This window comes from Pimephales promelas, chromosome 2 (genome assembly GCF_988280905.1).
Source record: "Pimephales promelas chromosome 2, fPimPro1.hap1.1, whole genome shotgun sequence".
NCBI classification, from domain to species: Eukaryota; Metazoa; Chordata; class Actinopteri; order Cypriniformes; family Leuciscidae; genus Pimephales; species Pimephales promelas.
Window position 1 is genome coordinate 39,528,982 of NC_142770.1, and position 26,602 is coordinate 39,555,583.

The 26,602-nt window shown below is 37.7% G+C and overlaps 1 protein-coding gene across 1 annotated transcript; it reads right to left on the minus strand.

The window, feature by feature from the left end:
- Nucleotides 1-18,134: 18,134 nt before the first annotated feature.
- LOC148997374 (uncharacterized) lies at nt 18,135-26,154 on the minus strand. The gene is made up of 11 exons (XM_089119890.1): nt 25,521-26,154; nt 25,260-25,399; nt 24,819-25,023; nt 24,623-24,727; nt 24,347-24,537; nt 24,051-24,192; nt 23,210-23,851; nt 22,380-22,442; nt 19,510-19,574; nt 18,530-18,604; nt 18,135-18,419 (listed from the first exon to the last, which is right to left on the minus strand). The coding sequence occupies exons 1-11, from the start codon at nt 26,152-26,154 to the stop codon at nt 18,135-18,137; spliced, it is 2,547 nt and encodes an 848-aa protein (XP_088976016.1).
- Nucleotides 26,155-26,602: the final 448 nt, after the last annotated feature.

Below are 26,602 nucleotides of genomic sequence, written 5' to 3' on the forward strand. Positions count from 1 at the left end.
GTTTACCTACAGGTCTTTGACAACACTGGAGACGGGCTTAGAACGTTCTGGGAACGTCACATATCCAAATAAAACATTGGTCCCCTAAACGTTCTGAGAACGTCCCGAATGTTCTGTGAAGGTCGCAAAATAACGTCCTCTGACCCTTTAAAGAACTCCACATCATGACCGTCTCCGAACGTTCCCGAAACGTTACTAGGCAACGTGTTTGACACCAGTGGGGACGTTCTGAGAACGTCCCGAATGTTCCGTGAAGGTCGCAAAATAACGTCCTCCGAACCTTTAAAGAACTCCACATCATGACCGTCTCCGAACGTTCCCGAAACGTTACTGGGCAACGTGTTTGACACCAGTGGGGACGTTCTGAGAACGTTCTGGGAACATCACATTTCCAAATAAAACATGGTCCCCTAAACGTTCTGAGAACGTCCCGAATGTTCCGTGAAGGTCGCAAAATAACGTCCTCCGAACCTTTAAAGAACTCCACATCATGACCGTCTCCGAACGTTCCCGGAACGTTACTAGGCGACGTCCTTGACACCAGTGGGGACGTTCTGAGAACGTCCTGGGAACGTAACATTCTTAGCTGGGAAGGGATGATAGTGTTGATGATTTACCTTGGGTACGAGCGAGAGTGAGCCTGCAGTGTATTCGTGCATTGTGTGTGAAATCAGGGCACCACATTTGGAAATCCACTGTCTCCTCAAAAGAGTCCGTTTGCAAGCAGCAGAAGTCCACCTTATGTGACACACGCACAGTAAACATGTATTGTTCACTCAACTGCACACAATAACAGCGAATTATTAAAAACACACACTTCTGCTTACTTACCCACTTTCTGTTTTCTAAGCCCCCTAAAAGTCTCTTGTTGGACTGATTAATCAAGCTCTCCATAAAAGAAACAATGCAAACCCTACAATTTAATATAATATCACGTATTATAAAGATCCCTCATATTTAATGATGTTGTATGATTTGTAAATTGCAATAAACGGATTACAGTTTCAATGAAACATTATCAGTTGTTAGTAAAAGGTGTTAGTAAAAGTTCTGACCAGCAGGAGTCGCCAGAGTGACGCTGAGAATCAGTGAATCAATGAATCACTTCATGGAGCAAATGAGTCAATACATAAAGAAAAAAGATTTCTCTTATTGCCAGAGCACAGAGTCATGTGAGATAATATTTAATAATATATAAAGTGGTGTAATCTTCCTTTCCACTCATGTCCTCTGTGATTCTGGTTATTGGATCAGAGGTTTCACATCTCACGCAAACCACGTGACAGAACCCGTCATCACTTCACTCAACCAGCCAGAGTTAACAGTGAGAAGTGTTTTTACTGGTTATTAGATCAGAGAGCTGTTATGATCACTGTTTTGTTTCAGCAGGACCGAGTCAATCATCACTTTATAATAACCAGAACTACCAGTTAATGAAAGTACATTGATATATGATCCTATTGAAGCTACAGGCTTTCTGTGCGCTGGTGACAAACTGAGAAGTCTGCTTTTCTTTAACATTTGATGCTTATTGTTTGTTCAAATGTTAAAGGTGCCCCAGAATGTTTTTTAAAATCATTTTATAATATTTCCTGCAATGTTATGTTTTTTAGATCAAAAATAGTCATAATTTAGAAATAAAAGGCATTTTTCCTAGCCTGATTTTAGCCTCTGCTTTGAACGCTCTGTTTGAAGGGGCGTGTCTGCTGTGTGTAATCCGGCCTCTGCTGTGATTGGCTGACACGCTTGCATATGAAATAGCTATGTATATGTATTTTGAATGACGTCTCTCACTTTAAATTCATTAACCCCATTTTTTTCAGTGATATTGTCCTTGAGAAGCCTGTAGGCTAAATAATATCTGGCAAATATAATGTTATAACGGTCATCGTTATAATGATAACAGGATATCTGTCGCCATCTTTGGACTGTCTGTGTGTTTTGATTTGCCACGTGTGCCCCTCGTCTGAGTTCTCCGCCCTTATCTGTTGCCATGGACACTCATCACCTCCCGCGTATTTAAGTTCCTGCCTGTCTTCACACTGCTTTGTCCGCTATTGTTTGTGTTCAACACGCTGTCGCACCTGTTACCTGTTCCTGAGTTTCGCTCGATTAAAGAAAGTATTTTTCTACCTGCTTCTCCGTCATCCTTCTTCCGCCCCCGTGACAATATCATGGTCATTGGTATACACTACCGGTCAAAAGTTTTAGATCAGTAAGAAAGATTTTTTTATGTTTTTAAATGAAGTCTCTTCTGCTCACCAAGGCTGCTTTATTTGATGAAGAAAAGAAATGACAAACAGTAATATTGTGAAATATTATGACAATTTAAAATGACTGTTTTCTATTTTAATATATTTTAAAATGTATTTTGAAAGCTGAATTTTCAACATTATTACTGTTGCTGATTACCTTCAGAAATCATTCTAATATGCTGATTTTATGCTCAAAAAACATAAATTATTATTTTCAATGGTGAAAACAGTTGTGTACCATTTTTTCCCCCAAAATCTATGATGAATAGAAAGTTCAAAAGGACAGCATTTATTTAAAATATAATCTTTTCTAACATAATAAATGTCTTTACTGTAACTTTTGATCAATTTAACTCATCCTTGATGAATAAAAATATTTTCTAATTTCTTTCCCCCAAAAATAAAAAAAATAAATTCTTACTGACCCCAAACTTTTGAATTAGTGACTGTTATGTAGAGATTAATGTTACAAAAGCTTCCCATTTCAGATCAATTCTGTTCTTTTGAACTTTCTATTCATCAAAGAATCCTGAAATAAAAATGTAAAAAAAAAACTGTTTTCAACATGGATAATAATCATAAATGTTTCTTGAGCATCATATTATAATAATTTCTGAAGGATCATGTTTTTTTTAATCAAATAATTGCAGCCTTGGTGAGCAGAAGACACTTCTTTTTAAAAACATAAAAAATCTTACGATCTAAAACTTTTGACCGGTATTTATTTTTCTCTAGGTGTGTTTTTAATTATGTCGGCCCATGAGACAGACACCATACTGTCCAACAATAAGTTAATCATTTATTTATATGTATTTTTTTTTACTGATAAATACTGAAATTCTTTTAACTTTTAAATGCTGAATTCAGGGGGTCGACAACTTTAGGCACACAAGTTATTTTTCACAGATATCTGTCCAGTTTACTCAACGCTCATACTCTTAGCCTTTAAATGTTTGAATGTATATCCGCAATACATTATCACGGGGTAAAGATATCATTCAAGTTTTTAAAGTTACTATGCTCTTGTCACCAGATGAGATATCATTTGACCCTGTGATTCTTCAGGACGATGCCATCCACACTCAGTACATGACGAAGGCGAGTTTCACAATAGCTGCCACTATCACAAACCAAGAGACCGAACACAACAGGCCTTCATCCATATGAACTCACCCATACGTAGGGATATGCAAGGTTCAAAATAAACACTGTGGTGCAGTATGAACGAGTAGAGGCTTTCAAAAGAAAACTACACAAGTGGAAAACCCGTGTCTCCTCTGGAATCAGTGACATGTTCGAGCACACCCATGCATTTATTGCAGAAAAACATTTTAATTTTAAAACCATTCAACATCAAATAACAGTGCATCTCTCAAAGGTCCTGGAGAAATTTGATCCTTATTTCCCCGCTCTAACTGAGGAACAAGCAGCTGATTTTCTGTGGATCAGAAACCCCTTCACTGAGAAAATTGAAGCAAAGCTTCCAGCTACTCTGCCATCAAGACTTCTGGAAGAGCTTATAGAAATATCCTCTGATGCCAGCCTGAGAGCCCGTTTCAGTGAGGTCCCATTGCAATCATTCTGGTCTAAAATTGCAGAAGAACACCCAGTCTGTCACACAGCTGCAATGAAGGTGTTGATTCCCTTCAGCACCACCTACCTTTGTGAAGCTGGGTTTTCAACCATGACAGCCCTTAAAACCAAACACAGGGCCAGACTGACCCTTGAGGATGATATGCGTCTTGCTTTGTCAAAGATCTCTCCACGTATTGACCAAATTATTACTCACTGCCAGCAGCAATCCTCACACTGATTGACAAAGCTTCACAAATAACATGCAGTAAACATACAAGTATTGTGGTCCCAGACAGCATTCATTTTGTAATAGCCTATATTCATTTTTTTTTCTATTTCAAATAGGGCCAATTTATAGGCTATAGGAGTAAATAAATAATTGAAAATGGCCTACTGATGTTTTTGTTATTGTAGTTACAATAGTATGTCTTTAATTGTTCCATAAATATATATGGTTACAGTAATAAACATACCGTTTGTTTGAAAAAAAAAAATCGTCATGTTTCATGTCTGATTGTGTGATTACCTGTTTGTCATGTGATCCTGCCAAGTGTCTTGTCATTTGTTAATTGTCTGTTCATTGTTCAAAGGTGTCCCTTGTCTTGTCAATAGTCTGTATTTAAACCCTCATGTTTTCCATGAGTCTCTGTCAAGTATTGTTTCCTGTAATCACTGCTTGTGTAAGTTTATGTCCATGGTTTCATGCCATGTCATGCTTTGGTTTATGTTTTGATCTTGTTACCTGTTATTTTGAATAAACTGCACTTGGGTTCTCATCTACACTTGCCTCTAGTGGATCCTTTACAGAATACTTGACCCGCAACTATTAACCCAGCAGTTGCCCTACTTTGCCAACGTCAAGGTAACAGAACTATTGAGAACAATGTGTTTGAATTTCTGGAAATCTCCAACCAAGTGGACTTTTAATGAAGTAGCGTTAAAGGACATTTTCCGTCATGGATTAGATGAATTGTTGTGCTATAAACTGCATGGGGGGAAAATTCATTTTTCCCTAGAGGAATACACTGACTGTGTCCTTTCGTTAAGTGGCTCAAATTTTACTGTAGGTTTTACTGAAGAGGAACAACACAAACCCACAGTATCCTCTCAGACTGAGTCACGCCTGGGGGGGCAATGCTCTCCCAATTGACTCACTGTGCCCACCCATATTTCAGTTTGATACTACATTTTAATGTTTATGTTAGCAATTATCAATTGGAGATTAGTTGTTTATGCAGAACTTATCTCACAGGAACGGTAAGCTCTACAACGGTAATGTATAACACATTATCTTCAGAAATTATTTAGAAATTCATTATTCAACGCATTATTACACAGAACGTAACTTGAAATATAATTGTTTTCATAAATGACTGTTAAAACATCCCAAAACAGCACCCAAACCTTGCAAAGACCTACCTCATTAATTATTCACATTCAACAGCCAATGGCAAGTCTCCAGCAGCAGACCTTTCAATTTGTTATTTTTGTGTTAGTATTTTTATTTCTTCAAATTACAATATGCAGTTTGTGTTTAAGGATAAATCAATTATATAAACCATGCAATTTATTTAGTTAAGCATACAGTATTGTTTATACGTAATTCCTTTGCGCAGCTGCGCAGTGCATGCGATCCGAGAATCAAATTCTGACGGTTTTGTAGGCCTGGCTACAGCAAAGCTTATGCTAGTAAAAAGTGGTTTAAAGTTTCGTCGTTGACAAAGACGACTTTGACCAACAACAACGTGCGTGGAGACGACTCTGGAGCTAATGAGATGGTACCCACATAGCAAACAGATCCGGAACGGATCTGCCGCGGAGGTAAGAACCAGGTCCGGAACGGAGTCCACTTGCACAGCGCAACGGATCCGGAACAGATCCGGATTGCGGATCCAGACTAGATCCGCGGCAGACCCTATCCGGATCCGATCTGGACCCGTTCATTTTGGAATGAAAACCTATCAGATCACTCATTCAAAACTAGTAATCTGGCCAAAACTACAAAAATATTTCAAATCTATTGGTGGGCCAACATTAGATAGACTGCCCACTAAACAACATGATGTCCAAAAGATGTCTTTTCAACGTCTTTGTCACAAAAGTCGGATGCTGAAAAGACGTCCACTGAGGAGCCAGAATTAAAGTTTTTATGACGTGTTTTTTTGACGTGTTCTGCACGTCCGATGTAGACGTTCATCGAACCTTCGTACAAGTTTAAAAACTAGGTCAAATGTGGCCATCGTGTTTAAAACTCATGTTTATATCAATGTCATTTCCTTACATTGTTTAGATGAGGTTTAGATGTTGATATGTTTCATTTTAAGTCACCATTGTGGTGATGAGTGTTTGCTTTAGTTGGGCTCTTGGTCCCAATTCTTCTTACTTTAACTTCTCTTTGGTTGTTGTAACTGTGTGTTTGTATAACACTATTGTTGTTGCATAGAAAGCCAAGAAAAAGTAAAATCGGCTGTCATCAGCTCCTTGTTGATGATGACAAAAACACAAAGCGAGCTTTTAATGATGTGTGTAGACTTTTGTCCTTATATCTGCTGTTTATAACCACCTATTTTGTGGAACTGCGTTATTTGGACCAGTACCATTACAATTGTTGCTTATTTGAAGGTCAATAAAAATCATGTGTACTCAATGTTTTGAGCAAATATATCACATAGTCACACACAGACATCACGATTTTGCATATGATTCTCAACAACGGTGACAACCAAAACAAAAAAAGCTTGGGAATCAAGGATTTTTTGTACTTTGAAAACTACCCATCATGCATTGCAGCATGAAGCTTTTTTTATTGTCACCGTTCTTGTGATACATACGCAAAATCTTGATGTATGTGTGTGACTATAAGGTAAATTTCCTAATAACATTGTTTAACAAGCTTTTTTTTATTCACCTTCTAATAAATGCTAATTTTAATGGTATACAAATAACACAGTTCCACAAGATAGGTGGTTATGAATGGCAGAAATAAAGACTAAACTCTAAACACAACATCAAATGCTCACTTTGTGACTTAGCAATGATAATCAACAAGCTGATGCCAGCATCTCACTTTTTCTTGGCTTTCTGTGCAACAACAATAGTGTTATACAATCACAGAGTTACTACAACCAAAGTAAAGTTAAAGTAAGATGAATTGGGACCAAGAGCCCAACTAAAGCAAACACTCATCACCACAATGGTTTCTTAAAATGAAACATATCAACATCTAAACCTCATCTAAACAATGTAAGGAAATGACATTGATATAAACATGAGTTTTAAACACGATGGCCACATTTGACCTAGTTTTTAAACTTGTACGAAGGTTCGATGAACGTCTACATCGGACGTGCAGAACACGTCAAAAAAACACGTCATAAAAACTTTAATTCTGGCTCCTCAGTGGACGTCTTTTCAGCATCCGACTTTTGTGACAAAGACGTTGAAAAGACATCTTTTGGACATCATGTTGTTTAGTGGGCAGTCTATCTAATGTTGGCCCACCAATAGATTTGAAATATTTTTGTAGTTTTGGCCAGATTACTAGTTTTGAATGAGTGATCTGATAGGTTTTCATTCCAAAATGAACGGGTCCAGATCGGATCCGGATAGGGTCTGCCGCGGATCTAGTCTGGATCCGCAATCCGGATCTGTTCCGGATCCGTTGCGCTGTGCAAGTGGACTCCGTTCCGGACCTGGTTCTTACCTCCGCGGCAGATCCGTTCCGGATCTGTTTGCTATGTGGGTAGGAACAGACAGTATAAGAAAGGTAGGAATGGAGAATTTGTCTGCTACATTGCTAAATTTGTATTGCAGTATGTAATGCATTGCTTTTATTATTGCTGAATTGTTGGTGGAAACCAGGTGCTTTTGTGACCATGTTTATGAAGTGTAGTCATAAATCAAATTGGTTATACTTTGGACTTTGGACTAATGATATTACTTGCGCCTTTTACTCAAGAAAGCCACTAGATGGCACTGTGTTGTGTAAGTGACGAACTATGCAGATTAAGAAAAAATATCCACAAGTTTCCTACGTCCCATGAGGCCTTGCGTCAAAAGTGGGCGCGACTTCCGGTTGGAAGTAAACAAAGCGCGATTTGACATGCTTGACACTCGTTCATTCAACAGTTGACAGTCATTCAAGTTATAGCGATCCAAACTAGCTAACGATGTGGGAACACAACCTCAACGAAATTAAAAAAGGTGAAATAACAGTACCTTTACCCTCCGCAGTAGTTGATTGGGAGTATTATAATAACATTATTAATAATCAATACTGATCAAGGCATGGTGACAGACAGTTGTGCGAGCTGACAAATAATTAAAATAAAAAATACACACACTGTAAAAAATAAAATCGTAAAAAAAGGGTCAAATAACTGGCAGCAAAGGGTGCCAAATACATACCGTAAAAATAAAGTTAAATATCCTAATATAAATTAAGTTGTTTTACAGAAAAACACTGTTATTTTACAGCTATTATCTGGATTATTACGATCAAACACTCTAACTATAAAAACAATGCATTGTTATGATCATAGTAAAATACAGTTCATAGTAAAAAACAGTCAATGACTGTCAGCAATGGCTGCCATACAAAAAACATCAAATTAATGTAAAATAGCCTAATTTAAATAAGTGCAAAAGTAGAAATCTTCATTAAGCTCTTTAACAGAAACACAGTTATTTCACATATTTCCTGAACTTTTTATTAAGAAACATGTAGGTGATGTATGATTTTCTGTCACTATACATCACTGCATCAGCAATTACAAAGTTACTGTCAGTTAAATAAAGGAACATGCAGCATTTCATCAGTTTTATTCTGTTCATCCTGAACTGAAGCACAGGCTCTACTCTTCAACACAATGGTGACCCACAAAACACACCATACAGAAACAATCCAGACTTTATTTATTGCATACTAACATTCTTACTGAGACAGATGTTTAGAAGTTGATTTTTTATGTAAAATAATAAACAAATAAACAAATATAAAACCATAATGGAGATCAGTGTTTGCTTTAGTCGGGCTCTTGACCCTTTGCTTTTAATATTACTATTTCTCTGGCTGCTTTAACTGAGTGTCATAATTGATACATATTTGTTTTGGTAGGAGTCCAAGAGAATCTCAGTTCAGAAGATCTGATCACTTATTAATGGTAATGTTTTTCATGTAATTGAATGCTTAGTGATATCACCTGATTTTTAATGCACTGTGGCTCAGCTTGTCAGCCAACTACGGTTCTTTGTCACAGCAAAAACTCAGTCAGTGTTAATTTAACACTCCTGGGATACAGGAGTACACACTCAAGAGTGTTAAAGTTAATGAGATAATTAAGTGATTAATTGAGTGATGATTGAGCATCATTGAAGACACCTAAAGCAGAATCACAAGGAGACAATCTTAAATTGTAAGCCACCGTTATGGAGATGAGTGTTTTCTTTAGTTGGGCTCTTGACCCTTATTTTATACACTTTATATTTTAATTTGCTGTTCCATCTGAGTTATACCTGCCAGATGAACAAAAAAAAATTATCTAATAATTTTTGTTATATTATGACAATCATTATTTGAACTTAATGTTTGTGACTTATGTTGTTGGTTACATTATAACTGTGATTCTGTATAAATACCCAGAATTTGAGATATGATATAATGGATAGCTTAAAAGTTGTACAAAAAAGAAAGTCTGTCTTTTAGGCACAGACAGATATCAAGATTCAGTCAATGCTTCTCAACAATGGTGGTGAGCAGAATATTCAATTAGGAAAAGTAAATTACATAGACAATTCAGATCATAATTTATTCATACCGCAATGCATGATGGGAGCCATGAATGAGTTGTGATTGGTGGCAACAAGGATTATTATTCTCACCGCGGTTGAGATACACAGGCTGATTATTGATGTCTGTGTTTCTAACTAAAGATAAAGGGATTTGATCAGAACAATTTTTATTACATGTTTTGGATTATAAAAAAATACAGATTATCACATGCTGCAGAACCACTAAACTGTTGCGAACAAGTTAAACCGAATCATCTGAATAGGTTTCATTTAGATCACAGTATGATTATATCAAAAAATAACCAACTCTGTCAGATCCCACTTTTCTTTGTTCATTTGCCTGTTATAAATCAATAACAGCAGACAAACAAAATGTGAAAGTATAAGTGCCGAGAGCCCAACTAAAGCAAACACTGATCGCCATAACGGTGGCTTACAATTTGTGATTTTCTCCTTCAGTGATTCTGCTTGTTATCGCCATGTGTCTTCGATAATGCTCAATCATCACTAAATGAATCACTTAATTAATATTGTTTCAATATAACAAGGTTCATGGGGAAAATACGACAATCCTAGATTTAATCTAAAACTTAAGTACACCTATTTACAATGTAATCACAACAGATACACTCACAACAGATTTCTCTGTCATATCAGTGAATCAGGTCACCAAATGATGACTATAACATCACCAATAACTGACCAACATCAGCTGCCTGATATTTTCTCCCGCTTTCAATGCTATAACAAATGTATGTTGAAAACATAATTAAAGCAGGCAGAGTAAAACTAATAACATATAATAAAGGTCAAGAGCTCAACTAAAGCAAACACTCATCTCAATCATGGTGATGTCAAATTTTTATTTAAATTAACATATTTTTACTGTAATTTTATGGTTTTTGTTTGGCACCCTGTGCTGCCAGTCAATTGACCCTTTTTTAACGATTTTTTTCCAATGACGGTATTTGATCATAATAATGCAGGAAATACCTTTAAATAACAGTGTTTTTTTTTCAGTTTATTTAAATTTGAATATTTTACTTTAATTTTATGGTTTTTGTTTGGCAGCCTTTGTTGCTAGTCATTTGACCATTTTTTTATGATTTTTTTTACAATGAAGGTATTTGATCATAATAATGCAGGAAATACCGGTAAATAACAGTGTTTTTCAGTTTATTTAATTTATGACGTTTTACTTTAATGTTGCAGTTTTTTTGAGCTACAGTCATGTAATCATTTAACTGTTTTGTTACCATTTAATTACAGATTATATTTGTAATTTTACATAAATGTTTATGTAATTTAAGAAAACAGAAAAATACAGTATGAAAAATACAATCAATTACTGTAAAAAAAATGTGAATGACTGGAATTTTTTCTTTAATGTAACAATACCTAAAATATCAGCTGCATTTTTATTTTCCAGATATTATTTGTAATTTTGCAGTGTTTTGAGTACAATTTAAAATGAAAGAAAATGGTCGTCAAAAATCACAGTTATTTTCTGTGAAATTAGGATTTTTTTTTTACGGTGCACTTAGTCATTGTGCTTTGGAGTTTATTCAAAATTATAAATGAATGTGCTGCTTGAATACATTAACTGGCACATTTGGTATTCTGTCAACACAGGCTTTGATCCTGAGTTTAGGTGTAACATCAGTAGCGAACAGCCAATCACATGCTGATAGAGTTTATAGAATATTAAGAATTTAAACAAATGTACACAGGAAGATTCGTCGTCTTTTGGGAGGTGATGGAAACTACAGTCGTTGGCAGGATCAGAGACGGGCTCTGGCAGGATATCTCTGATTTCGTTTTCAGCTTATGTTCAAAACAATCACGTTTAAGCCACTAAACTAGTTTAGTCCGGTTATACATACAACCGCGAACAGCACATGTTGTCCCTGAGCTCCGTAACGACATCTCTCATAAAGATTTGCGTCTTTAAATAGTAAAATAATTCTCCGAAAAACAGCTAGCCTCTTCGCTAACTAACACACAAAATACCATTGGAATGCTACTTCCGCCGCCTCACCGGAAGTTTCACCCACTTTATTTTTTACAGGAGCGCCCCTCGGAAACTTGTGGATAGGCTACTAGGCTAGCAAGCTATATGTGGAAATCTTAAGAGAAAATAAACAGAGACGTTGAGATCATACGGTTAAGTATTTTATTTAAATAAAAGGAACAAAACAAGACTATTGTGGTCTATTTTAGTTAAAGCCTAATATGGGTTGTTGTTTTGGTCTGTCTCAGGTCATTAAAAAAGTGTGCCCCCCTATGAAAATTAAACCCCATTTGGTTTGTTCTGGCGACGGCCCTTCTCTCTTGATAGCATGCGTAGCACTGTTCTACCATGGTGCTTTAATTTTCTATCTAACCTTTTTTAATCTAATTGGTGCAACAATATCTAATGTACTAGTAAGAATGGTGCTTAAACTGCTAGTCATTTCCTCTAATTCATCTGTTTGTTTGGGTTCACTTAGCAGCTTAGATAGATCAGGTAAGCTATTTGAGAATCCATCTATAGTGGTTGGAAGGATTGTTCTGCCTGGTCTATAACGTGGCGCAACATGACATATTTCAGCAGTACGTATTATGCAAGTCACCATGTAATGATCAGTGACATCATCGCTTTGCAGTATAATATCTATATCAGTTGGATCGGTTCCATATGATATAATTAAATCTAGTGTATGATTTAGACGATGAGTGGGACCACTGACGTTTTGTTTGACCCCAAAGGAGTTTAATAAGTCTGTAAACGCAGCCCCTAAAGCATCATTTGTATTATCTATATGTTAAAATCTCCAGCAATTATTGCTTTATCGACATTCACAATAACTTCATTTTACTATCCAGGGGGCTCATTACAGAAACAATCCTCACTGCTTGTCCTGACCTATTTCAAAAGTGAAAGAAAGGAAAAATAAAGATTATTCTACTTTCCACACCTTTGAATTCCATAATGGAAATAAAACATTGACTGTTCACAAACATTAACTATTCACAAACAACATAACTGTTAACGTGCCTATTTTACACCCTAACAGTTCTGCCCTTGGCCATTTGATTCTGTGGTAGTGAGTTGTAAACATCCAAATGTAGGCTACTACGTTCTGTCCATTTGTCCTGGTGTACCTTGGAATCTAGGAGCAATGGTACGTGGTTAGGATAGAAACATACTTTTAAATGGAAATCAGACATAGTTCATGTGAAGAGTTCAGATGCAAAAGCCTCTAAATGCCATTTGAAATTTTCTTCTTTAATGATGATTTTTATCAAACTTGTATATTTAAGTTCAGTAATTTCACTTAAATAACAATTAATAGGTAATTATCATTGCCATTTAAGTGAAATCACTGAACTTAAATATACAAGCTTGATAAAAATGATCATTCTAGAAGAAAATTTCAAATGGCACTTAGAGGCTTTTGCATCTGAACTCTTCATGTTTAAACAATCTATTGCTATAACTAATGATTTGTCTCTAGAACGTTGTCAGTGGAGAGCATCATCTGTACTAATTACTGTAAAGGGTCATAATAATCTTCCCACCATATATTTAGGGTTCCCCCTTTTTCCAAAGATGCCAACTAGATACAGTTGAGCAGCCACAGCAGACTAATGTCAAGGTCTGTGCTGTTTTAAAGTGAGGACTCGCATTGTTTAGCTTCTTGGGTGCTTCAGTAAAGTCTGAATCCTGACTACAGGTAAAACATCGAAAGTTAGAAAACCTTGGTCTGTAATGGGAAAAGATTTAGGATGTGTCTTTAATGAGGACCGTTGTTTGTTTTTTAGAGTAGAAATCTTTTTTTAAGATCACATAAATCAGATTGCCGATCAGATTAAATCAGAACAGTGAAGAAGAGACTCTTGAGCAGTTTTGGTGATTCTTTTTATTTTCGTCTTTCTGTGCTCGACATTTCTTCCTCTGAATATTTTGTCTTGTCATTATCTTCTCATAGTGTGCCGATTGTGGTAGCCTCAACAACCAGAAAAATAAAATCAACCATATGTACCAAATAATGGAGCAAGGTAGCAACTATATCACTTTTGCTAACTTTACATTTTTTTTGTACAAGCAAACACCTTTTCTATTAGTGTGAGCCCCTGCAGGGAGCTGCAGAGAAACAGAGACTGCTTGAGATCACAGAAGGTGCAGAGAAAAAGTGAGAAACTGTATGTAACTGAGAATAATGTTGAGAAATGATTGTGGCAAATATTACAGGATAAAGCTTGAGATGTGCTGTAGACATGGATGATTAGTTTCTGAGCTGCTGATTGGATGAAGAGAATAGAGGTGGGACTCAGAGAGGGTGAAGCAGACCTGATAAAATCCCAGACACAGTTTGGATGGCAGGAATGCTCTTAACAAAGATCCATTCACTTGGTGAATTCTTCCACCATAAAGTGATCTTGCTACCTTCAGATCCACCAGGTTGCATCCAGGTCACATTTTCCAAAATCCTGTTGGTCTCTGAGCCCCTGCACTGTGTCTACAGCAGCTCAGGCTTTATCTTACAGGTGCTGTCAAATGTATTTGATTCAGGGATTCAATGTAACTTCAAGTGCTACAGCTATTTTAAAGGCTACTTATAATCAAACAATCATATAATCTGTGTGCTGCTTTGCATAGTGATCTTTAATCATGGGCTAAAGAACATGTTGCTCACATGTTGTTAAATAACCTGTAACCTCATGTCTGAAGTATTTCTGTCTTAATAAAGTGAGCTGAAAGCTACAGTGTCTTCCTCAGTTGTATTCTCCCACTGGGTGGCGCTGGTTACTGTCTCTACAACTAGATGTGTGCTATGTTTAGCCATGCTGAGCTGTGTTAAAGGGTTAGTTAACCCAAAAATGAAAATTAAGTCATTAATTACTCACCCCCATGCTGTTCCAACCCCGTAAGACCTTCGTTCATCTTCAGAACACAAATAAAGATATTTTTGATTTAATCTGAGAGCTGGATCAGTCCTCCATAGACTGCCTAAGGGACTGGCTCTTGACGGCCCATAAAGTCATTAAAGAAAAGGTTTAAATATTCCATGTCCCTACAGCGGCTCAATTATAAGTTTATTAAGTGACGAGACTACTTTTTGTGCGAAAAAAAACATAAATAACGACTTTATCCGACTATTCCATTACTTCCTTATGGGCGCATGCGCGAGAACTGAGACGAGGACGTTCTAATTCGTCTACTTCTTGTTAAAAAAAAAAAAAAGCGCAAAACTTTCTGTTTACAAGCAGAGGAAGATGCGCGCTGTACGCTTTTCAATTTGCGTATTTTCCGCACTACAGGGTAGGGTGGCCATTTCCATAACACTGAAAAGGAGGACGGGGGGGGGGGGTTATGGTTTTAAACCCAATACATATTCATATTTCATATAATATTCATATTCCCATTCATAAAATCAACGTTTGGGGGTTTGTGTCGTGCGCGTGCTTATTATATTACCTCTCTGCCGTCGTGCGCGTGCTGCATCTATAATTCTATTATATATATATATATATATATAATCCAGTTATATTATTAACTGTTGGCAAACTAAGATTGTTTGTAGAATTTGTCAAATTCTTATTTTTAACTGGGTGCGCTTTCCCATACTGTTTCCTTGTGTAAGCAGTTGGAACATTTATTAAACATGTAGAATTCCAGAGCATTACATATAGTATTATAAATTCAGACGTTTGTGATATATAAAAAAATAAAACATAAGATTATCTTTTTTAAATTAGATTGAACACGGAGCAGTTTTTTCCTGTGAGTGAGACTGGAAAACCCGTAGTGGATTAGAGCGGAGTGATAACAGAACACTGAGACTAGAGTGCAGAGAGGAACGGGCTTTTGCTCCAGTCCTGGCTTTGCGTCCGTGCCGTTAGGAGCTAAGCTCTAGATTAGTGTATTTTTTAACTAATTTGCGGTAAAACTAGTCGATCACGAGTGGCTCATCAGGTAGATCTATAGATAAACTCATCTTTCAGGGATTTGACCGGCCGGATTCACACTTCAGCGTGAGAAATCGGGTGTGTGGCGTGAAAGCGTGAGAATTGGCTCAATTTTGCGTGAAACTCACGCTCAATGCGTGAGAGTTGGCAACCCTGCAATCATGTGTTTGACTAGAGATCTACGGCATTAGACGCTATGCTGCTCCTGCGTCTCAATAAAGATTCTAGAGCGTTTTTTTTTTTTTTTTTTTTGCCCGATTCAGATCAACTCCAAAAAGGAGGACAAATGAGTGTCCGGCATATGTCCGGCCAAAATCCGGACGTATGGCCACCCTACTACAGGGTGCACTTAAAAACCTTTAATCTTCTCAAAAAACGACAGTGTGCCTTATCCGGAGCGCTTATATATATATATATGGATCATCATTTTATACGGTAGGTGGCAGTAGCGGTGAGCAGCCGGTAACAAGAAGTAGTCGAATGAGAACGTCCTCATCTCAGTTCTCGCGCATGCGCCCATAAGGAAGTAATGGAATAGTCGGATAAAGTCGTTATTAGGGGTGGCACGGTACATGAAAAAACACCCGAACCGTTCGGTTCGCTTGTCTCGGTTCGGAGCGCGTGTGCGTCTCACGGTTCGACGCATGCGCAATGTAACCTCGTGCCCGTATGTGACGTGTGTTTTCTTTTCGCGCGACATAAACTTGTTCGACTTGGACCGGCGCTGCACAGAGCGACCGGTGAATAACATCAATCTAGCGCGAGTCGGCTCCATGCATTCATCACTTTCGCGGTATTTGATGTCATTACCGATCGCTCTGTGCAGCGCCGGTTCAAGTTAATAAACAAGCAAGTAAAAGTGGAGTATGGAGCGCTGCAGGTCACGGCACGCGGAGAAATGGCAAGTGGGAGAGATGAGGGAGTTGGAGGATGCGCCAGCGTCGTATAAGTCTATGGTATAAGTCCGGTGTGTGGGAACATTTTGGATTTCATGTTATGATATTTTAATTTAACTACAGTGGCACTTTATGTATAGATAAGAGCTTCGGTCATACGTTTCCAAACCCTGCACTTTAATTTTAAGTGAAAAAAAGTACCCTCACTCTCTGGGAATAGAAGCATTGTTGATACTGTTTTTGTGTTGAGGTTGAACTTAAATTTCACTTTATGTTTATGGCCTTTGCTATTGCAATAGCTTTATTATCTATAGGCAATGAGGTTTCATGTATATTGACATTTAAAAGACAGTGTTTTAAGAGTTGCTCTCTTTTTCTTTTAAAAGATAGAATTTTGGTAAGAGCTACAAAAGTTAGCAGTTGATACATGAAAGTTAATTTCTTTGTGTAAATAAGATTTATGTGATAAAAATGCACAAGTTCTTGTAGAGATAGTGATACACATTCTCCTTTTTTTGCCAAATAAACAAAAATCATGTCAATTTCTTCTCTCTTGCTGTATCTAAATCTCACCTAGCTTTCCTCTGAGATAGTCCAATAATATCTGTCTGCAGAGCCGCAGAGCCACAGTTCCACCCCAGCAGTTTCACCCCAACAGTTTCACCCCGCGCATGCGCAGTTTCACCACAACAGTTTCACCCCGCGCATGCGCAGTTTTAATATAGCAGTTTTACCCGCGCACATTGTTTTTTTTTTTTTTTTTTACCCGCGCACATTGTTCACTATTAAAACGATCTAAAGGGTATTGTTACCAATTATTTTTGCTTATTAGTCTGCAGAGCCACAGTTTCACCCCAGGAGTTTTACAACGACAGTTATACCCGCGCATGCGCAGTTTCAATAAATGTTTATTGTTACCTATTATTTTTTTGCTCCCAGGTCTTCAGGGTCCTGTACTGAAATAAAACAATGCTTGTATCAGAAACACTTTAGTCTTTTACATTTTTCCTCCGAAAAAAAAACAAACAGCCTGGCCTATATGTACCTTTTTAGTCTATCATGTACACTTAATAATTGCTCAATGACTGGTATAAGACACAAACTTCTGATTAGACATTCAAAGGCAAACTATTAGTCAAAACCAATATATGTCTAATTATTCTTAAAATAATTGAATCTGATTGATAAAACAATGACTTGAACACATTATTTACAATAATTTCAAATATTTTATTAATTTCTGAGACATTACCGATTAATTGAGACATTACTGATTAATTTCAGAGACATTAAGAATACAATTGAAAAATTCAATTCAATTACCAGACAGACAGATATATACATACCCAGACATAATATACATACCCAGACATACTGATACAGACAGACATACTGACACAAACACACACACACAGAGAGAGAAAGAGACATACATACATACTGATTCATACAGACATACATAGACAGACAGACACACACACACACACACACACACACACGCACATTGATTCAGACAGACATACCGATACAGACAGATATACACACACAGACATACTGATACAGACAGACACACACACACACACACACACACACACACACACACACAGATTCAGACAGACACACCAAGCCTGTCACCAATAGGAAAAAAAAAAAAAAAAAAAAAAAATCAAATGTCAGGGTCGTAAAATGAGGACACTCTAACGTTTTTCTTGTCCCTAACTTCACACATGAAAAAGAGCATGTCCTCTCTGTTTTTGAATGTAAAGTAGAATGGTGCTCTTATTTCATCATCCTCTTCCAAAGTTGTTTCATAATGTGCATGTAGTCGAGAAAGGGCGTTCAGTGCATCTGCCTCCTCCATGCTGTAAATGCGTGGTAACACGTACTTGCTCTTCATCAGCAAGTGATTGTCCCTCAACCATTCCACACCCTTCCTGATGCTGCTCATATTCTTTATGAAAAATATTTGAAAATTAACAGCAATCAGCAATTTTATAGTTTCTGATAAATAAAACTTGAAGTCTAAATACATATAGTACACTGCAGAACTCTACAAAATACCTCAAGACTGTGTAGTGGCGTGACCCCCTCCAGTGCTCCTACGCCATGCTCAAATTCTCCTGGTCCGTTCATCGGCTGTAGAACAGAAAAATGTGATGTAATGTATTTCAACAGACTACAAAATGTTTCATTTAATAAAATGTATAATTTCAGAACCAAACTAAGAGTTGATTTACTTCTAATTTACATGAGAGAATTCTGGTATTTGTATCAATCCACTTTACAAAAACAAAGAAAAATAACAAAGGTCAATGTCCCTGCCCTAATACAGGGTGTCCACCAGTTAAGACTTTTAAGCCCTTTTTAATACTGAATCATAAAACTACAACATTACATTTAGCAAGAACATACATTTAAAGTAGTACATGCCTGTAATGATCAGACTAGCTCTAGACCATTTGGCTTGGGGCACATGTGTGTTCACAGGGGTCTTTTAGGGTCTTTCAAGCATCAATCCTGCAACAATGGGACTCACTTGGTGTGCGTGTCAAGCTTTGTGGCAAGCTTTCTGAGTCCGCTAACTAATTGAATATCGCGACTCCTTATTTTGTACCAGGCAATTTATGGTCGCTCAATAAAGTTCTTGTTAAAAAAGAAAATAAGCAACAGTGCGTAATATTATCTCATACCCTTTTATTTTACTGCCTACAGCGCTGCGCACAAGGTTTTATGCGCATGCTTTAAGACGTCTTCTCGCATTTTTAGTGAATATCTATGGCAGAATTACAGCGCCACATACTGGTCTGGGATGTCTACTACATCGTTTTCAGTCGGTTCCAGTGGTTTTGTGTGGACGCACATATTTTTCGAGACGCCGCTGTGTTTACGGACTATTTTTTAAGAACAAGAAAAAAAAACATCGGATAGGGGAAGCTCTGGATTCGTGTAAACGTGGCCTAATTATAGAATATTGTCGACTGAAAATTGGATTAAAAAAAACAAAACAAACAAAATACTTTGGCAACAAAAGCTTACTTCACTGTCAGTGAGGCAAGATCCAACTGCCATTGCCTCCTCAGCCCAATGTGCAAGCCACCTTCCACGGCTGACAAAATACAAAAAGACAACAATGAGAACAAAGTTGTGCAGAAGACTGAGTCTTGAGCAAGGACTGTCCCTAAAGTTAGTTTACTAAAAGTCACTCTGGATAATAGTGTCTGCTAAATTACAAATAATAATTAAACCCTAGAAACCATACCCTCCAAGAGCAAAATTCTCCATGAAGAGAAGGCACCACCACCGCCTGATGTCTGGAATATCATGCTGAGAAAAAAGCAATACTTCCATGAATACTATGAATAACATTAACAACATTAATTACTTAATTACTATAATGTAGAAATAAGACTTACAGCAGTGAAATCAACGGGTTCTTCTAATACGATGAGTAGGCCATACTGAAATATTCATTTTACAGTTTGTTATTTTTGATTGAATACAGAAACACACTGAATACAGACTGATAAAAGTCCAGTAACTTACCATAATGATGAAGACCCCACAGGATGTCATTTCCAATTGATCAGGGATATGCTGAAAGGGCAAATTGCATTTTGAAAAACAAAGAAATCAAACAGGACGTTAAAGTGTTATGAAAATACGACAACAAAATACACTTACCTTGTTTTTCATTATGATCCAACGGCCTGGGGCTATAGTCATAGCAAGTTTGCTGCAACAAAAATATATGTTTTTATTTAAAAAAAAAAGAATTATTTGTCCTACAGCACTGATGAACTGACAGTGAACACAATTTAATAACTTATTCTTGAGACCAACAGAACACATGCAAAGAACACTGAACAGCAAGCGCAAAGTATGTAGTACTGTCCAAATTTTGGCCACTTTAGTTTAAACAGTTTAATATATTTTTATATTTTTGCCTAAAACGTTTATGTACTTACCATACTGTAGCAAAAAACAACAACCAATAAGCCAAACAAGCAAAACAAGAACTTTTGAACAGTGGAACGGGGAATGTTGAACGGCTGAACTCAAGCCAAATTTATAATGGGAGTGTAAAACCTGAACAATGCCACATGTGAGCCATCGCCATAGCCATGGAGATTTTTTGAGCAAATAAAGTGCATCACTCTCTCTTTTGGCTTCAAGACCTGAGAAATACATAGTCTACAAATGTGTAATATTCTATTTCATGATATTTTCTTAGCCTCAAAAATAAAATCTTTCCCTGATAACTTGTTTAATAGAGAGCCTAAGTCCCGCCTCTCCGCTTCCGGCTCATGGGACCTTATTGCGGAAAAAATATGAATGGTAGTCAATGGCGAGAGACAAGTTATCTTTTTATTCCGTCTGAACTGTGCCCTCAATTACACATGATGTTTGTCAATTTAAAAGATAATTCTGAAAGTCAAAAACAGAAGATTAACATTTAGCTTTATGTGAAAATCGCTCAATGAACTACATCTCCCGGGAAGTGAAACAACGAGCAAGATCCCCTGCTCATGTGTGTGCAGTCTGGAACAAATCAGGCATGACGGCGTAACGTTACGATTATAACGTAATGACAGATTATTACGTTATATGATCATGACAGACATTATAGCCTCAGTAAAGTTAGCTTCATTCATTGAGAGAAAATGTGCGCCTTTGGGGTTTGTAGTCTTTGTAATTACCTATTTTCAGTCTTATACCTCAACGGTTTTACATCAAACTAAGACGTTCTTGACTTTAAAATGATTCTTCTACATTGACAAACATCATATGTGTAATTCAGGGCACAGTTCAAACGAGATCAAAATATTTGTTGTCTCTCGCCATTGACTACCATTCAATATTTTTCTGAAATAAGGTCCCATGGTGGTCGACCGGAAGGGGAGGGACTTAGGCTCTCTATAATTCCACGGTCAGTTAGTTGTACAGTTTAGTCCACAAAGTATTGCAATATTCATGTAATATTACAAATCAAAATAAACCTACACACAACACCCAGTGTCCTGTTTTCCACAAAGGAAGGAGAATCATGTCCTTCGATGCTAAATCAACCTATTGAGATAATATTGAAGAGAAAATGCATACAGAAAGTAGATAACAGTTTTTATATTAATGGGCAAAAAATGCAATTGTGTTTAAGCATCAAAATGAAAAAGCAAGAAAGTTCTCACTTACTGGGAGAGAAAGATTAGGATCTGCTTTTAAAGGGGGCATCCAGCTTTCTACCAAACATGCATCAATGGCATGTACAGCCTTTCCCTGACAATGAATCATTTCAATAATTGTTAGACCTGACACAGTAGTTCACACAAAATGCCTTGAGAGAGAGTAATCATTGATAGCAATATACCTGATGTATTCCAATATCGCTCATCATTTGGAAACAGCAATTGGCAATCTGTATAATTGAATCAATTAAGGTTTTTGAAAATGTATGTGAAGCATTTCTTATGTATTAGTAAACATGAAGTTTTACATACAAACATTAAACTTACTGTTGCCTCAACTTCATGTTGATGTAGACCCAATGATATGAAGTCAGAGCGTTTGAGTGTGGTTGTGCCAACATCCACGATTGGCTCATCTGGAGTCCTCGTTGTGTCCAAGACATAATCAAGCTTGAAACAATGTTCAGATATTATCAAATATTATTTATCAATGAATAAAATTGCAATAATTTATTTTGATTTTATATTTTCTAAACATTCATACCAGTTCCTCCTGACCAGCATGCAAAGTGAACTTCCATGGTACTTTTGTAGTAGAGATGTTTTCCAGTGATGTCAGATATTTACATTCATCACCACATACCTGAAATGTTTTGTCTATACAGAAAACAAGATTAAGCACCAATCCAGGACATTTCAGGCAAACATCCATCTAATGCCACACTCACCAATTGAAATCGACATCGGTGTGGAGGGTTCTTCTGTAGGGATCTCAGTCGAAACTGCACTTCCTAAAAAAGACAAAAATTCACAAAATGTGACGTCATGCGCATTCTTGCCTACTTGGGCTTACATCCATACGGCAGCCATTAGCAAGCAGCAGCAATCGCTAGCAGTAGTGTTTCAAATGGACTCTGCAAACAGAAAGAAAGGACCAGCCTCCAGCTCAATCCAGACACCCATGGAAACTCCTCATAAGTAAAAGCAAAAAAACCCCAACCTTATCTAGTGTGGCCAACGAGCGTGCACACCGAGAACAAGCATGAGACAGGCTGCAGTTTCTTTAACGGCCACTGGTGTCAGTAACGGTTAGACCTCTGCAATGCTCCTTTAAAGGGATACTCCACTTTTTTGGAAATAGGCTCATTTTACAACTCCCCCAGAGTTAAACAGTCATGTTTTACCGTTTTTGAATCCATTCGCCCGATTTTCTGATATTTAGAAGAATGACATTAACCAGACCGTTTCTGGTCTCATTGACTTCCATAGTAGGAAAAAAAATATACTATGGATGTCAATGAGACCAGAAACTGTCTGGTTACAGATATTATTCTAAATATCAGAAAATCGGCTGAATGGATTCGAAAACGGTAAAACATGACTGTTTAACTCTGGGGGAGTTGTAAAAGGAGCCTATTTCCAAAAAAGTGGAGTATCCCTGTAAATTCTACACAATGTAATTAATCTTAAATAAAACAATGATCGGCTGCAACAACACACATTTTTCTGGTTAACTTAACATGGAATAGTTGAGAGTTTGAGATAATTTGATGCTCACCCATCACAGCTTGGCCATGGATGTTCATTGACACCTCAACTCCAAACACCTTCTGGATTCTCTCCAACCTTGCGTTGTTTTTCTGTACATTCATGTGGTGAACAATGTTCCTCATCAAGAATACATGGGTAGATGGCTGGCTCATGTTCAAGAAGTAATTGTTTTTTTTTAGTTTGGCAAAGAGCTGCTCTGCCACTTGACTATTAACTTTCCCAGCCAGCTGTGGGACCAGGGAAATTTTCCGCAGAAGGTCCCTGTCATCTTTTGTATTCGCCTCGTGGAACTTGTCATACAAGCAATAATGCTCTGCTGAGCCAGTCACTGGGTGCCCTCCCCTGTCTGGGACTATTTTTGGGCTTTCCAGCCAATGTAAGGATACCTTCACCTTTCCTTGTTTTGCCATGGCTATGGTTTCTTCAGAAGGTTCCAGTAAGCGACCTTCAAAGGGGCTAAAGGGGACTTTTTCCGGGTCCCTCAAGTTAGTGTGGGTGGCAAGTCCACGCGCAAAGTCATATATTGCCACATTTGGCATGTGCCTCCATGACAGAAGGATATCGGCAAAGTCACGTGGACTTTCGGAACGAATGTTGTGCTTTATACTGTACACTATCCCACAGGGGCACAGGACGACTGCCCATCCTCCTGAGAAAATATGTGATAATGCCACAATAAAAAAAAGGCCATAACCCATCACATTAAAGACTTATGTTAATGCCATTAAAATTTACCTACCAGGTTAGAACTCTGATATGTAAACTTAGGCTTTTGTACAATTTTCAAATAGCATAATAAAGTATTCACAATTCACCAACATTTCATGTTTCAATGAAAAAGTGATTACCTGAGGCGGCCCAAATTTTCTGAAACACCTTATCGTAAGTGTGTCTTGATTTCATCTCACGGGAAATTCTGAGAAGAAGATCATTACGAGAGCCTGTGGCATCTAAGCCACACTCTCTACATAGCTTTCGTATAACTCCCACCTAGTCAACAAAGTAAGACAAAGAACAGCATGTCAACGTAAAATAGTCCTGTTAGAAAAATATTAAGTTAGGAAAGATTAATTTAAATGTAGCCCATAATCCACAAAACTGAACTATGTTTTAAGTATGCTTAGTTGATTAAATACAGACATACCTTTTGTTTAGAAAGCTCATCTGTAAGGCGGTCCTCAGTGACTGTGATCTCTTGCACTTCAGATACAGATTTCGGGGCATGTACTTTAGCAAACTCTGTATTGAGTACAACATCTGACCTTGTGCGTGGACCAATCCACGGAGCCCAAAAGTGGTAACTTGGTGGGACCAAAAATGGATTGTGTTTTGAACCTTCCAAGAATTCCAGAAAGAGTTATTGGTTAATACATATTGGATTATTATTTAAATGGTATTGGTATCTTAAGGCCGTAATTACTTTTTACAAATCCACGACCAATCATCTCCATAGCCAGTGCGTCCCAAAACATGTCCATATCCACTTCCCCGTTGTAACTCTCAGGAGGATCTTCCAGATCACTTACTTAAACGGTAAAGAAAATAAACATTTTTTTTTTTTTTACAAAAAAAGTTGACAACAGATGCACCAGTACATTAAGCAGACATATTCTTACTTGACAAATGAAAGGCACCCTTTTTGTGCAGATCCATTATGACCACAGCAGGGTGATCACCGCAGGTCACACAGGAGTAGTTGTATTCATGGTCAGTGAGGGCCTCAAAGTGAAGATAAGCATGAAGCACTGCATCCTTAGAGGGAAACTTTACTCCTGTGTTAAGCTCAAGGTAATCCACTGCTCTGCTGACTGCTGTATGGACCTTGGTTAGAGTAGAGTTAGGTTTAGGGTAGGGTTGTGTTATCTTAAACAATAGCTGAATTTTGCCATTTTCCACAACAACATTTTTGAAATGTGTTTTAAATCAACATAGTTAATATGACAAGCATGGAGGGCTAAAGCCATGTGATTGCCGGGACCGGTGATGACGCTCAATCACGCACCGTTCGCGCTGCTCTCATAAGCCATGCTTGTCACATTGATATCAAAAGACATTACCTGAAGTAAGTTTCTCAATGAGACACACAAGGGCAGGTCTAGCAATATGCGGTCACTGAAATTGTGCACACCATCTTTCCACTCTTGATAACGGTAACACAAGTCACAGACGGGGCAACGTTTGCAGTAAGTGGAAACATCTAGAGGTTGGATGATTCAACAGGAGATACATTAATATCTTTGAGAAATATGAGAAATATGTTTACATATAAGGCACAGAGTGTGACATTGTAAAATCTGGTGTATAGAATTGTAACCTACCTTCAATAATGCCAAAGCTGGTTAGGATTCTCGCTTTGTCAGTGATGAGGGCCGGATCACTGAGAGGCACATTCCCTGGACATCTCTGGCATATCATTTCCTCTGGAACTAGTTGTCTTGGGTACTGGAATTCTTTTGATTGGACGCGCAAATGATCGGGCAACACAGCAGGTAGCTTCTTGTCTGTCAGTATGTATTTCACCATACGGCTCAGGCCATCACCTTTTGGTGGATAAGATTGAATGGTCTCTCCCTCACATGGGCCCCCCAGACATTCATGCTCGTCTGTTTCCCCAACTGAATCCACCACCTCTTCTGTGCAACGGATTGTACTAAACAACTCAGGCTGCTCTTGAAACAAATGCCACTTGGCCACATAAATATGTGGACAGGAACCTCTCGTTTTTGAACATGGGCAATGCCACGAGTTTAATTTGGTGTTGTACACCACCATAACTCGTCCAAGAACACTGTAATATGACACTGTGGGCTCAAATACAGAAACAATTTTCTTGATTTGAGGAAATCCAATATTTAGGCAGACAGACAGAGGCACATTTTCATCTCTGGATAAGCTTTGTCGTGCAATGCAACCCTTCCTTGTGTCTTCATTAAACCATTTGGTTTGCACCATCTTTGTCAGTGAATCCTCCCTTAGTGTGTTAGACTTAGCTATGTTGGTACAGTAAGTGACTGACCTCAGATGTACACATCTATAGGCTGTCATGCCACTCCTCCACGCCAAATCCATGTTTATTTGACATTCCTGTGACTCACAGGACACACGATGATTTTCACCCCATGTTTTATTCTGAACATGAAGAGGGACACTGTGACCATGGAAAGTCTTTTGGACAGAATAGATGCCATTTACCTTATCAATACATTCACTCTTGAGGTGGTGTTTGGAGTTCACGTCCAAAACCTGGTTGGTGTGCTTACGGTCAATGTGCTTTCTAATGTTACGTTTATTCATAACCACACTGCACATAGGACACTTTTCTCGGACAACTGGTCTCACACGTACTCTTGTGACTGCACAAATGCCTTGGTCAGCTGACTCAGCACTGGGTGGACATGGC